This window comes from Falco cherrug, chromosome 4 (genome assembly GCF_023634085.1).
Source record: "Falco cherrug isolate bFalChe1 chromosome 4, bFalChe1.pri, whole genome shotgun sequence".
NCBI classification, from domain to species: domain Eukaryota; kingdom Metazoa; phylum Chordata; class Aves; order Falconiformes; family Falconidae; genus Falco; species Falco cherrug.
In genome coordinates, this window is record NC_073700.1 from 25524756 (window position 1) to 25539363 (window position 14608).

At 46.9% G+C, this 14608-nt stretch overlaps 1 protein-coding gene across 3 annotated transcripts; it reads right to left on the reverse strand.

Annotated features, from left to right (window-relative positions):
- Nucleotides 1–86: 86 nt before the first annotated feature.
- Nucleotides 87–14586, reverse strand: GGA2 (golgi associated, gamma adaptin ear containing, ARF binding protein 2). 3 transcript variants are annotated; one of them, XM_055709048.1, is made up of 17 exons: nucleotides 14389–14576; nucleotides 13634–13718; nucleotides 12700–12775; nucleotides 12081–12179; nucleotides 10159–10282; nucleotides 8826–8929; nucleotides 8276–8356; nucleotides 7316–7453; nucleotides 6104–6185; nucleotides 5033–5152; nucleotides 4613–4777; nucleotides 4306–4361; nucleotides 3867–4018; nucleotides 2880–3049; nucleotides 2268–2437; nucleotides 1735–1845; nucleotides 88–1121 (listed from the first exon to the last, which is right to left on the reverse strand). In XM_055709048.1, the coding sequence occupies exons 1-17, from the start codon at nucleotides 14420–14422 to the stop codon at nucleotides 1011–1013; spliced, it is 1878 nt and encodes a 625-aa protein (XP_055565023.1). In that variant the 5' UTR covers nucleotides 14423–14576; the 3' UTR covers nucleotides 88–1010. The 3 variants fall into 3 exon arrangements, with proteins under 3 accessions (XP_055565025.1, XP_055565023.1, XP_055565024.1); XM_055709049.1 differs by having other exon boundaries at nucleotides 89–1121; nucleotides 12700–12851; nucleotides 14389–14420; XM_055709050.1 differs by lacking the exons at nucleotides 12081–12179; nucleotides 12700–12775; nucleotides 13634–13718 and having other exon boundaries at nucleotides 87–1121; nucleotides 14389–14586.
- Nucleotides 14587–14608: the final 22 nt, after the last annotated feature.

A 14608-nucleotide genomic window follows, 5' to 3' on the forward strand; every position in this document is an offset into this window, starting at 1 on the left:
AGACACGAGAAACCTGTAACCAGTCCTGTGTGTGAACAAAAATGAGTATGTGCTGTACTCTGAATATGCAAGTACTCTATGTAACGTGTACCCTGGAGTAACCTGGTGTGCGTGCTAGGAGGAAAGATCCCCCATGTATGCAGTGCTGCAAGAAACCACTGTTGGCTCTCTAAATTATCATTTGGTTTGGACAGTTTTCACTAACAGAAATGCAGCGTGTTTCACAAAGCCCCACAGCCAGCGAGGTCCAGAAGCAGCTCTGGGCTCCCGCAGTCACGGAAGGTGTTCAGCTCGCATGCAAGAGGCGGCTGTGTGTGGGGGGCAGCAGACATGCCCAGAGTGCTGCAGAGCCTGATGGAAAGAACAACCGGTGCAAGACAAGCTGTGGGGCCTGGGGATGGATAAGCTGGTGACACTCGGCGGTTTTTTCTCCCAGACTGGTCCCCAGGCATGCCTGCTATTTACTGCCTTCACTCTGTTTTGTACCTTTTCCTATAAACCACATCTACCAGATGAGCCCAGCTCTCACCATTCCTCACATTTCTGCCTGCCCATTGGCACACAGGCATCAGCAAAAACAGGGTCGGTAGGTTCCTGGAACAGACTGCCTCCAAGCAGTCTGCCACAAGGGCTGATGGTTGTTACAGATTCGCTTGCTTGCTTTCTTTTTTTTTTTTTTTTTTTTTAATTCAAAAAGAAAAAGTAATGGGGAAGAGAGAAAAGTGGCCCAGAAAGCAGAAAGAGGTGTATAGAACAAGCACCAAGCCTTCCAGGCAGCAGGGCTCTACAGCAGCCTCCTGCAAAGCAGGCTCAGCTACAGAGAAAGGCTGTGGCAGAAGCAGCCAGTTTACATTCCTCCTGCCAGACACCTGCTCAGAAACCAAAAGGAAGGAGATGGCAGATCCCAAGGAAGGGAGCTGTTAACGGAGTCCAGGCCGGCATTGCTGGCACACAGTCATCCCCCCCCGGCACAGCTAAGGCAACATGGCAATGTCCAAGCCTGCTGAACTTCAGCTCCTGCCCCAGAGCTCTGCTTCTGGGAAGCCTGTCACCTCTCCCACCTCAGCGAAGGGCTGCACACCTTGCACGAATGCTAGTTTGTATCTCAGTCGGATGGGATCCTGTGAGAGAAAGGAACAGAGAGAGGCCTGTCACAGTTGCAGGTTCCTGGGCTCCTTCAGCCTCACCCCTCACAGCCTTGGTGCAGTGAATGACCCTCTGAAAGGGGAGCGTAACACTTCAGCCACGCAGAAGCTCTGCACAGAACAAGACCTGGATCTTTATAAGATACATAGGGAATGACTGGGAGACCTGTGCAAGCCACCCAAGGGCACACTTGGCAATCCAGGCCCAGCCAACCTTCTCAGTCTTCGGTGTCATCATTATTCACCAGTGCAACAGAACTGCCTCCTGTTGCTCATGGCTTGGGTGGCCTTGCGTTCCACCACCTGCAAACATCTGCACAGGTGTGTGTGCTCACAAACAGGCCATCCCTGCAGGTAGACTGAAGCAGAACTGTGCAGGCCCCTGCAATAACCTCCCATTCAATCCTTCAGATTATAGCTCTGGAAACCTGTTTCGTGGGAAAAATGTCTTCCCAGCACAGCCCAGACTGCTCTGTCTCTCCCCTGCACCTCCCCACTAACAATACTCTCCCCATCTTTCATACAAACACCCCACCCACTACAGTGATATTCCGAGTGCTCATCCAGCAGAGTCTGTCGCCACACACACCTTGTGCGGATTGGCGAGCAGCAGGACCTGAGATACCACCGCAGGGGGGAGAAGGGGGCTGAAGGCAGGCAGCTCAGAACCGGACGCTGGCTGTAACTTTATTTTCATGGTCTGAAAGAGAAAACAAAAGGAATAATTTCTGGTCCATGCTGAAAAAGGGCTGGGAGTATTACCAAGCTACAGAGCTGGTTAAAGATATGTCAGCCAGATTTTGTCATTTGATGAAAAGCGTGCCTTTCCACAGCCCGCATCTAAAGGCAGATATTCCTAAATAAACAGAAACAGGCAGAACAAGTCTCCCACCCAGAAGGCTAACGCAGCACGTCTGGAGCCCTGTCTAGTTGTTGCAAGACCAGGGATATACTCTGTGAAACAGGCACTGGCACCACCACACAACCAGGTTCACCGTTCAGAGAAAGTGAGCCATGCAATTTCCAATGAGCAAGGCAAATCCTAAGCAAGTAATGGTGAACCTTCTCCTCAGGACATTTCCGAGTAGTCCCACTCTCTGTTACTCGTCACAGGCTTCTCACCTTTGGGACTGCAGCCTGGAACACTATGTCCTTAACTGGTTGAGCTGATGTGCTCAGCATGGAAAGAACCAGCACCAGCACATCTGGTCGGCCAGGAGCCGGGTCTCTGGAGAAGTGGAGCATAGCTTTGAAACCATTCCTGTCATACACAGTAAGCGGACAGATGCTGCCTGCCGGAGACAAAAGGAGAATCAGAAACAACGCCTGGATTCCCCTCCCTTCTGAGGGCAGAACAGCAAAGACAGGATCAAGAACAGCAAAAGGGAAACACCCATACAAACTTTTACTTCCTTCAGCAAACTCACAGACCAAGCAGCATACAGCACCTGCCTGTGATCTACACTTCGCCTCTAAGGCGGAGAAAGGAATCTGAATGTCTAAATTGGAGATTTAGCAGCTTAGTAGGGAGGACAAGGACATTTCCATGGTACGATCCCTAGCACTTGCTCAAATTCTCAGATACATTAAGTCCTTTGTAGAACAGTCACTACTTTTCTCCAGCTGACCCACAAAGCATGAAGCTACTTTGGCTTGCTCCCCTGCAAAAATCACAGAAGAGTTCTAGCGAGCCTTAGGTAAGCAGAGCTGGGGCACAGAAATCATTGCACTTACTCGGTGTAATTGAAATTAAAGGGACAAAAAGGTTTTCTAGAGAAGCATCATAAGAAGCTGGATGCAAAGAGGCAGCAGGCTTCAGCTCGTAGCCTAAACTGGAGAATGAAGTATCTGCCATTGAGCTATTTGGAAGATCTGGAAAGGGCAATTTCATTGGCGATAAATCCCTGGAAAGAAAAGCATGTAGAAAGCTTATATCAACTGGGGTGACTACACGGTATATACACCTTCTGCTGTGTCAATTTGTATTCCAAATCCCTTATCCCTTTTAGGTATAAAGAAAGCACAAGCTTACACTCTCTGAGTTCTTGAGAAATTGGAAAACTGTCCCTATCTTACATGGAAGAAGGTGCTGTTTGAGCATCCATTAAGGCAGACTTTGATTTTAGTTAAAAAGTGAAACAAAGTGAAACTTTGTTTCAGGGCTTTGGAAGTCTACTCTCCCTATGCACAGACTCTCAGGAGCTCTAGTCAGTGAGATTAAAGTAAATTCCGTATCAAAGACAATGCAAGAAGCTGTGAATCTCCAGTAAAATTTCCTGGTTTGTATTATGGCAGACTGGATAAGTACATCGTAATGGTCACCCACTCTGAAGGTCTGTGGATAATTAATTTGGCTTATGAACTGTCAGGCTTCTGCTGAATGCCTGTGTCACAGCCAGAAGAAAGCTAGGGAAAGTAATTTTTGAGTCACAGGTTATTATAAAAAGAGCTGACTGTAAGGTTTTTGTTCCTTTTGCTCAAGATCACCTTGTTACCAAGCCACAGGATTTGTCTCTCAAAATTTCTGACCTTTGGAAGGTCCCAGTGTGCAATTACACAAAGTGCAATTAACAGAGGCATAACTGCTGCATAAGAGCCAATGGGTGGATGGGTAGCTTGCCATCACTAACCAGTTGTAGTTGAAAAGTTTCCCTAATCCTCATTGCTGTAAAACAGTATTCCTCATCTCCAAAGTCAGACTGCATTATGCAGTTTTCTTACAAAGATAATGTCTTGGTCCTGGATGGTAGAGAGTGCTGATCAACCAGGCCCTGAAATTCATTCTTCTCTGAACAGCTGTCTTCAGAGCTCTCCTGCAGTCCCCATGTTTGAACAGCACTTACGATTTCACCATATCCATTGTGTACAGCAGTCTGAAAAATAAGGCACTTCTGGTTCATGCTATAGAACAACAGGAAAAATCAGACCTGTTGCATTGAAAAGAACCTTGTTTTTAATAACACTACTTTAAATAGAAATAAATATGAGTGATCTGGTTGCAGACTGCAACTGAGAAATCCATTGCAGAGCAGGAGGATTCCAGTTTCCCCTTCAGAATAGAGTGGTGTAAAAAAAGGTTGCCAGAGAAAGCCACATCAAGAATCACGTCTGATTTTTGTCCTTTGTACCTTATAGACTGAAGTGTCTGAGGACCACTCACCTCTGCTAAGCCAAAATCGGGCAGTGGTTCCTGTCCAACAGGAGAGTTGCTGAGACCTAAGAAAGGTGTCAAAATACCACAGGTCAATTACAGAAAACAAGAGTTTTCCACAGGTTCCTCCTTTGTTGTCTTAACAGCAGTTTGACTACAGTCTAACATCATTAAAGAAAACTACATTCTTGAAAACTTGATGAAAAGAGTCTACCTTCTCTTAGGACCAACGTTAAAATCAAAGTTCTCCTATCTTTATTAAACACCACAAACCCTAGTAACAAGGACAGCACTGTACTGAATTGCATATACAAACCTAACGACTTAAACTCCTCATCAAGCAGACAAGTAGAGGTGCTGCCATGGTGGGAGGTAGCGGGTATGTTTGCAGAGTGGTCTGTAGGAGACTGGGATGTGGCCTCCAGTTCAGAGAAGTCAATCAGTGTGTAGCTCTTCATGCGTCTTGGGGTTGGCCGGCATGCTTTGGAAATAGCAGAAAGAGTTAAAGAGAAACTTTCTGAAAGGAACTGTATTTATGGGTACAGGCATGCCTGAAAGGACTCAGAAGCGAAGAACTTCAGGAACATTTTCTATCAACTACACATAGAAGAAAATGATGGTTACATAATGTTTTCCTGTGTTAGAGGATTTATTCTCCAAGAAGCACTTCCAAACTCCACTCCCACAGGACAGACGGAAGCAGAGCTGTTGTGGAATGCCGCGGGATGCTCTTTACCTGGTGCATCAGCAGAGCTGGTGGCTGAACCTCCTCCACCACCATTTTCATGGCTGGCTACAACCTGCCTGTAGTGTCCAAGCGCCTGGGTGAGCTTGTCATTGGCCTGCAGTATCTCAGCTGGAAAACAAGAGAAGAAACAAAATATTAATGTTTAACACGAGGGTCATTTCCACAGCACTCTCCAAAAGGCTCATGAGAAAGGGACATGCATCTAAGGACTTGCCTGGAGCAAAGCCTAGCGGGGCAATCTGCCCTAAGCTCCTGACTAGTTTTTCATTCCACTTTCTGAAAGGCAGCACTTTGCACACCCATATGCTGATTTCATGCCTCTCTCCCGTTTACCAAGATCACTTTGAAATCTGATCCTGTCTCTAAAGTACTTCTAGTTCCTGCCATCTCTTATGTACTTTGTTGTTCTCCGCAAGTTTTCCGAGTGTGCTTGAGTCTATAATCCAGCAATCCACAGTTGAAGAACCCTAACATGGATATGAAAGAAATGTTTGAGGCACAGCTGAGCTCTTACTGAGCTCTTGATGTTTAAGATGTCTGTTCAGCAAAACATCACTTCAGTCAGGTTTTCAAGGCATATGGACAAGACTGTGAAATGCAATCCCCTGGGAAGGGCTACATTTCATAACTGTGGAATTCAAAGATTCTGCTCATATGACCCTCCTTGGTATTATACTTACGAAATTAAAAAAATATCCCTTCTGTGTTTATAGACAGAGAGAACTTCGATCTCTGTGGAGAAAAGACCTCAAACCCCTTCAGTTCTCTGAACATCAGAACTCCAAAAACTCTGAAAACCAAGCTGGCTAGAAGAAACTGGATTCACTCTTTATCTTTGGGCTCCGAGTGCAAATTATTAATAGCTGCCTTGGAGAGGAGTGGGAGGAGACTTATGCCGCTTCCCATTGGCATGCTTTAAAGGTGGAAGTGGAAAGCTTTGCAGCAGAGTAGCAAGTGCCTAAGCATTCCCCTTCTCAGAAGAAGGGCATACCCCACTTGTCAAATTGAAGGCAGACAAACTTAACTGCAGAGAAATCCAAAGACAGTGTTGGCTCTTACCTAGAGCCTCATCGTCATCAACTGTCTCACTGGCAAGGCGAAAGAGCAGCGGCCTGAGCTTCTCACAGCGTTGAAACAGAGTCTATGGAAGGAAATGTTTCGCATCATTGCTCAGGAGATCCCAGACACTCCCACACTTTTCTGTCTCTGTCATCACTTGTAAGTGATGCTACCTCTAGAAAAGGAAGATGCACTTTCTGCCCAGGTCCAGACAAAGGGTATCAATGCTGCATGTTGCTGCACTCTTAAAAATTCACAGTGGCCTGCAAGTACAGCCACTGGAACAAGGAGGCTTTGTTGGTATCTCCTCAGCAATCCCATCCTCTCTATGCATACAGATGTAAAATAGATCAGTGTAAAAGTATTCAATTTAAAAGAAAAAGTATCCAGGCATGAACAGATTGATCACAGTACTCAGAAGAAAGTATTATGGCCATCCGTTGTAACTACTGTCAGACAACACAAAGCCACTTACGGCTCTTCTTGGTGTTTTAGGAAGTGAGCAGGCGTGGAGGCAGCTACTTTTCCAGTCTGAAAGTAGGGTCTCTTCCATCTACAGCAGCAGCCCTCCCACCAGCAGCTAGCTCCAAACTCGGCCGTCACACATAGCCACAGGAGAAGTTCTTACCTACAAAAACTCAGTTGTCTGATTTTTTTTCATTTGAGGTGGTAGGCATCCTAGTAGAGTTTCAGGTCTTTGGAGGCTGTAAAGCTATTCTGACAGCCCTATTAGTGACACCAAACATTTCCTCAATTCACTGATACTCATGAGCAGCAGCAGACCAGTGAACTCTGGGCAGAAAAAGGGGAAATCACAGAAACCATAGCACAAGCTGAAGAGCCCACAGCTTTGAGCTTCTCTGGTCAGATCTCATCACACCCACCTAACCATGCCTGGGCTGAAGGGGATTCCTACGCGTTACACCACTGTTGGAGGAAGAACCACTTCCCCATAAGATATCCCAAGAAAAGCAGCTAACCTGGACAGAAACTCAAACTGGCACAGCAGGAGAGAGTTCTGTTCCAACTTCCATTACACTGATGGGAGGGACTGCTATTCGTCAAACATGTCAGAAACATTTTCTGCCATGGTAATGCTGTTTCCTGGGCAGAAGCTGAGTGCACCATCCTGGCCTTTGAATCCTGTTGCCCTGGGCCCTCCCAGGCATAGCCAGACAAAAGAAGGTCTTACGTAGGAAAAAGAGCATTTACTTGTAGGGTCTCCTGGTCAGATTGGGATAATTCTTGTCTCTTGTAGTTTTCCAGTAACTCGTCCATATATTTAATATTCTCAGAAACCTCACTGATGGTGGTCACTCTTCTGGACACCTTATCTGACTTTTCTTGTTCCTTTGATGAAAAATTAGATATAAGTAGATGATGATTTGGCTAATACAACCAGTGCCCATGCTTGGCTGGGGCACTCTGGATCACACTTGTTGAGGAGTTGCTTCCTATTAATATCTCGCTGCAGGTAGAAGAAGCACAAAGCAGTGCAGGTAAGGACACACCACAAAACAATTCCAGTATCAGTGCTGCACAGCACCTCCCTGCCAAGGGTGAGGACAGAATCCTCCTGCCCTTCTCAGGGCACCCTGGCCACTGTGCTGGTGCATACAGAATTCATTTCACGACAGGCATGAGTAAGACTTGAAAATTAGGAGTCGGGAGTTGGTGGCTTCTGCCGTGCAGAACACTCTCAAAATTAGTGCAGGGATTTCATTAAACGAGACCAAATCTCCTATTTATGCAGAGAAGTGGGGTGCTCTTTCAGATGGAAAATGAAAACAGACATCCCAGACATGCACACACATACTCCCTGCAGAAAAGAGACAGTTCTGTACAGAGGTGGCTTTTTTCCACCTGGGAACAGTTTGGTTTTGGAAACTTTCTATCACTTGTGTGGTACTACTGCCAGGATCCCACTAACATGGAAGTGTCCTGCCGTACAGGCTCCTGGATCTATACATTCCCTCTTCCTGGCAATGGCAAAGGAAACAAAACATCACAGTTCCACACTGTAACTTTGGAATAAGACATACTGAAAATAGTCCCTCCTCTGGGGCAGCATCATGATCAGGTACAGAGGCCCCCTGTCAGAAACTGAATTGCCAAGTCCCCTCCCACCTTCCCCATCTGCAAACACAGCTTCTGACCCAAGGAGCTCCCTACCTCTTTAATCATGCTCTTGATCAGACGGTTGGCAGCCTGCAGGTCTTCAGAGTGGCTACTTTTTAAAAGCCTTGCTAAGAGCTGTTGAGGGGAGAGCGTTGGGCACCAGTGAGCAGCAGTCTCCAGGCATTCTTACTACAGGCACACATCACATAAGACCAGATACTGAGAGACACCCACTGGCATAAAAGTTTCTATAATCCTGGAAGTATGTGGGCTCATGTCCCATAATCTAATGCAGATTATACTGCTGCCTCCTACAGCTACCTGCACACATTGGCTGTTTGGAAAGGAACTCTCTGGCCCTACAGAATTTCTGTAAGACCTGGAGAAATCCTCCCTTGGGAAAGTTTAATAGAAACTGATGTTTTTCTGAAAAAAACACCCCACTTTTTACTAAGCACAAATTTATGACAAAGCATCAAAGAATTCTCTAGCTGTTGTACAGCAAGAAGTATTAGCATTATTCTGAGGATACTCTGTCTGAAACAGCAAAAGCTCCCAAAATATGACTGAGCCTGTCTTCTCATCAGTACAAATCCAGGTTTACCTTGGATTTCTCTTCGTCTGTGTCAAAAATAGAATTCTGAGGTCTTGGAGAAGGGGGAGGTAAAATTCTGTCTTCTGGCAGTTTGGGGTCTTCTTTTACAATCCCTGGAATGGGTAAGAATATTTGTTCAGTGATGCCTGAGCTGTTAAAACACCAATGCTCAACAGAGGATTGGATTTTGCACCCATTTCATTCATCCCTCCCCATAACTTTACAGAGTGAGATGAGAAGCAAGGACTTGCCTTAGCAAAAACCCAGGCAAAAGACTTCCCTTTCTCCCTTGAATTAAGCACAGGCCAAATGAGATTTTCAGAGCAGAAAATAAAATTCAGATGTGCTGAGCTCTTCTGGGTGAACTGCTAAAATTCCCCCATAGTAAGAGTGCCGGGAGCACACCAGCGCTGACCTCCAAGCACATGGGATCGCCACAGTCCGGATGGCCATAAAACATTGGGCACCAAACACACGCAGCCGAGTGCCAAAGGAGCCCTTAACACCCACAGCGATTCCATGGGCATCTCCTCTCCTCCTGCCTCCCTAGCCAGCACTTAGAGCAGCAGCAACGGTGTAGGCATTGGATGGGCAGGGTCCCCAAGAGCTGCCTGGCAGGAGGGCACACAGCACCCCTGCACCCCTGCTCAGTACTTCACCAGTGCCAGTGCTGCAGCAACAGCCCAGCCTGCAGCAGCTGCTGTGCACAAGAAAGGCAGGGATGGCAAGGAAGCTTTCCACAGCAGGACTTGGGGGAAGGCTTGCAAAGCCATTTGATCCTCAAAGATGCAGGAAGCAAACCGGTGGGAAACATCTAAACAAACGCCCTAATTCCCCCAAATTTCCACAGAAAGTATTACGGTACTTCCCTAGTTAAACTCTGAAATTTATTACTTAGGATAACAAGATGGGATTGGACAAATTTCTAGATTACAATACCATTAAGGACTATTGAATATGATGCAATGGATGAAAAATCCAGCTCAGCATCTCTCTGAATGACCCCCCATAATTCTGGGAGAATATTCCAGGGTAAAGATCACTCTGAGTTTGCCCTGTACCTTTCCCCTGCGCAACAGTGGTCAGCACTGTGTGAACAGAGGCCACAAGGTTAGCCTGAGCTTTGACTCAATAAGGCTGTTCTCTGGTAAATCTCTTTAAACAGTGACACGCATCATTAAATACCCAAACAGCCTTCTAAGCATGGCCTTTGTTCTTTTACCCCTCACACACAACATTTTATAAAAAAAGCTTAGTCAGAAATTGAAAAGGACAGATATCTGTAGTCTGAAACCACGTGACTTGGAAGACTAAAAAGGAAACTGAAATAACAGAACTAAACCTTGTTTCTTCAGCATCTGATAAGCATCCCGGATTTTAACTTCCTGAGGAAACCAGACCGTCCAACTGAATATTACTTCTGTGACTCTTGACTTGACTTTTTCTGAAGACCAGGTTCCATAGTACTGAAAACAAACAAAAAATTAAAGACAAAAAGAGATTAAACCCAAGAATTAGTGCCAGATATGGCACATGGTTCTAGCCTCAAGTTTTCTGTGTGCAGAGACCAAGTGGCAAATGGATTCCTAACACTTTATTCACAGTGTTGCCAACTGTGTATTTTGTGGTATAGGAAATAGTGTGTATCGCTTTAAATACAAGGAATGCTATTAAGCATATGATAATTACATAAATAAAATGAAAGCATTTCAGAATTTCCCTGATCAGTTATTGAATCCAAAACCAAAACTATGCTCTTTTATTTTAGTGAAAACAGTTCTATGCTTGACTTTAAATACTTCCCTTAACCACCTGCAATGCAAATAGTGCCGCTGGCCTCAGCCAGACTCACACAAATGAAAACTGAACAAAACAAGAAAAAGTTACTCTCTTTTTTCAGCATCTGGATGTTTTCTTAGATTTTTCTCATTATTGCCTATAAGCATTCACTTTGGTGTATTATAAAAACATCGGGAAGAAGGGTAATAGCCACACACAAACCTCTACTAGGCATTTTAAACTCGTTCAATGATATCTGTTCTGTCAAAACAGCAAACAAAACTCTCTGTAGTGATACATTCTTTAAAGTTTGTTGTTTCACTGAAATACCTTTACCAAGCCCAGGACTGAGAGAAGAGGTTTTGCTGTTTGGTTAAACATTTCTCTGAAATCAGCTTTTTGCACCTCTGCCATCGAGATGATGTAACGGAAAACGAAGCCTGTACAAACGGTAAATGTGCACAGGACCCACTAAAAAGGGAAATTGATTACTGAGCTGCTGAGAAGAGCAGTGAAGAGAGTCCCAGGCCCGTTATTTGATGCAGAGAGGAGCACGGCAGGGAGATCACAGCGTCTCTGATAGAACAGGTCTCCATTTTTCATCACGAGAGGCACTGCCAGGGGACCCAATGCATCCACAGCTCACTTAGCTTCTCAAACTAAACTTCTAATTTCTGATTGCTGCTTCTCTTCTCAGGAGGCAGTGATTGCACTCAGAAGCAAAGTGCTCCACAGCAGGGAGCAGGAATATATCGAATATATTGAAGGAATATATTGTGAGCCAGGGAAGCAGAGCTGCAGGAAGGGACTTTGCAGCTTCCATGTTAGCTACAGCTGATCCCTCCCAGCCTCCCCCTGACTCAGGGCTGTCACTGCCCAGGGACTGGGAGCCCTCTGCCCAGCTTTCAGGAGACCTTCAGTGGGACCCCAAAGCAGCTGCATGAATGCACGACCGTCAGGCGATGGCAGAGCAAGTGCGGCACAAGGGCCGCTGAAGGCCAGTCCCTGGCTGCTGCTACCTAAGCTGATGCTGCCCCACGAGCAGGACCCAAGCCCAGGCTAACTTCTGGCAGGAGGAAGCAAGGAGAGCAGCCCGAGCACAAAGAGTTTGAGGACAGAGCATAAGGAAACATGGGAGAGGCTCTAGGCAGCTCCTGGCAGCTCCGTCCTCTGCCACTTCCCCGATCGAAGTTCTGTAAATTCCTGAGAGGCAAAAGGGCCACAGGCTGAGTGGTCACAGAAACAACTTCAAGCTCCTCTAGAGTCCCTGACTGTCCCAGCAGAGCTGGGAGAAACCACAAGGAAATTCACAGAAAGAGCCCCTGCCTTACATTGTTTACAGGGGATTCACATCCACTCCTTATGCTTGGAGGCACAGAACAAATCCTGCTCTGCTTCTGTGTGAGATTAATTCTGTTTTCATATCCACCGCAAAATAAACAATGTGTCCCACCTGCGATATCCAGTGTAACCATGACTACCTACCTTTGGGGAAAGCACTTTAATCAGCTCATTCAGAAATCTGAATTTTGCTATTTCATTGTGAAATCTTTCACCGCAGTTATTCACACAGGTCTCTAGCACCTGCAGAAAACAAAATGGTACCAAACAGAAACAGTGCACACAAGTCTTGGGGAATTTTTAAAAACTTTAACATTTTAAAAATTAAAAATTTTAAAAAATTAACACTAAATTTAAGAAATTTCTGGCACTGCACTCAGAAATGCAAGATACTGAGAAAGTTGGGCAGTAAGAACATGTACTTTTCTTTCATCCAACCTTCTTAAGCAGCATGTTTAAAGACTGTCTGCTCTATCCTACCCACCACTAGTAACTTTTGGACCACAGGTCAAACAGCACAAGCTGCAGACCACTGAAACACGTCAGCAGAGTGATCTGGGAAGGAACAACAGCCGTTACTCTTTCCGTTATACCCTGGCTTCTGTATTCCTTGTGCAACGGGAAGTTAAAAGGGAGAGACATCTAAGAGAAAAAGAAAGGGAGGGACATCTAAGAGAAAAAGAAAAGACAGACTGTCTCTATCCCTCAAACTCTATTTCCAAGCTACTGCTGCCTCTCTTTGCATGCAGATGAAAGCACTTACTGTGAGAGCATGAAGAGCTTCCATCTCCTGAGGTGACTGTATCTTATGTGCCAGCAGCCTCGGTGCAAGTGATGGGCTGGGGAGTAGCAGAAGCAAGTGCAAGTCAGACAACGCGCAAGCTCCCATGAAAAACAAATGCTGCTGATTATGCCCTGCAGAGAAGAGCAACTGCTGGATTCACAACCTGTACATGACAGGCACCCTTCCTTCAGCAGAGCACTGGCCTGGGACACACACACATGCACAAGGGGCGAGAGGTGAATCGAAGCAGCTTGTGTGACCCCAGTGCTGTCCTCCAGCTGTGTCCAGAGGCTGGGGACTCTCCCTGCGCCAGTGTCATGAGAGCAGGCTCTCTGGATTCGCAGGAGCTTTGATGCAAGCCCCAGCCAGCCTGCCTGTGCACACATGCTGCTGGGGCAGATGGGTGCCAGACTACAAGCTCTGAACACACAGGCGTCTGCTCTAAAGAGATGATCAGTAAGCTTTGACAGGTCATTTGCTTGATTATTTCCTGCTCCTTCCCATAAAGCCGAGACTGTCAGCTGGAAGGTGGGGAAGTCCCAGCAGAGATCTCCCACCTCTGAAAGGAAAAGCCGAGGCTGAGCTCACTCAAGAGCTTCCCTGCAGCACCCCGCAGCAGGGTATCCTTGGCCAGACTCCCAAGAGGGCACAGCAGGCAGGACTTGCTGCCTCGTGGGTTGCAGCAATGGATGTTAGAGCCCATTCCTAGACATCAGCCTCCATGACGCTGGCATACACCTCTCTGCAACTTATTTACACTATCAGTAGCAGTAGAGCCCATAGAACACTCCCAGCTCTCTCCAGGCTCCCCACACTGCAGTTCACAGGTCCCATTCCCCCTGCAGCCATGGGAGCAGCTCAGAGCCAGACTCACAGCCCAGAGCGAGCACAAAGAGCTGTCTGTCTGCCTTACCCTTCTATGTTGGCGTTCACCTGGTCACAGAACTGCTGGATGCATTCCCAGTTTTCCTCGGGGACACTTGGGTCGGTGGCTTTATCTTACACAGGAAAAAAAAATAATGAAGAAAGAATAAACAGCCACAGTGTGAGAGGCATGCAAGCGAGTGGCACAGGGCAGGAAGCAGCTCAGACCTTGCACTGCTACCAACTGCTTTAGGGCTTTTTGTAAACAGGCAGAAATAGAAGACGCAGGATGAGCAGGAAACAGCTGTTACTAGAATCTGCCTAAAAATACAGTCCTTGAGCACACACTCTTAGAGAGTCAAAGTCAGGCACAAACTGAGGTGTTGAAGGCAGCAACAGCACGATATCGCTTTTAGCATAGAGCACAAGAAACTGTTAAAGAGCATTTACAGACAGCTCCCCCAGGACTGGACTGCAAACCTTGCCGTGCTGGAATACAGGCACGGTTTACCCTTCTGCAACAGGGCTGCACAAGGGCCCATCCCAAAGCTCTGCCTGCACGGCTGAATTGAGGAAACCAGTCTTTTTTGGCTTGATTCATTCCCCAGTCCAGTGTTCAAACAGCTTTGGCAGGACTGGGGCTGAGGATGGACAGGAGAGATGCAGCAGGCTAAGACAGCACCTATGAACATCACCCTAAAGGGGGTCTGTGGAGTAAATGGGCCCTTCCCCACAGTGCTGAAGCTGCTCCAGTGCCCACCCAGACAGGGCTGGGGGCCAGCCCCAGCTCCCAGCCCCACTCACTGAGCCACCGCTCCAGCTCCCCAGCGCCAGCCATGGACTCCTGCTCTGCTCCACCCCGCCGCTCGCAGGAAGCAGATCCACCCGCTGTAGCTCCTCGTGTGCCTCCACTCGCCCCGCAGGAAGCCCACACGAGTGTTTGTGGTGTGGAAGTGTACGCTGTGGGTGTGGGCTGGCTTGGTAAAACATCCCTCCCCGCCACCGCCCCTCTGGCTGCTCCTCC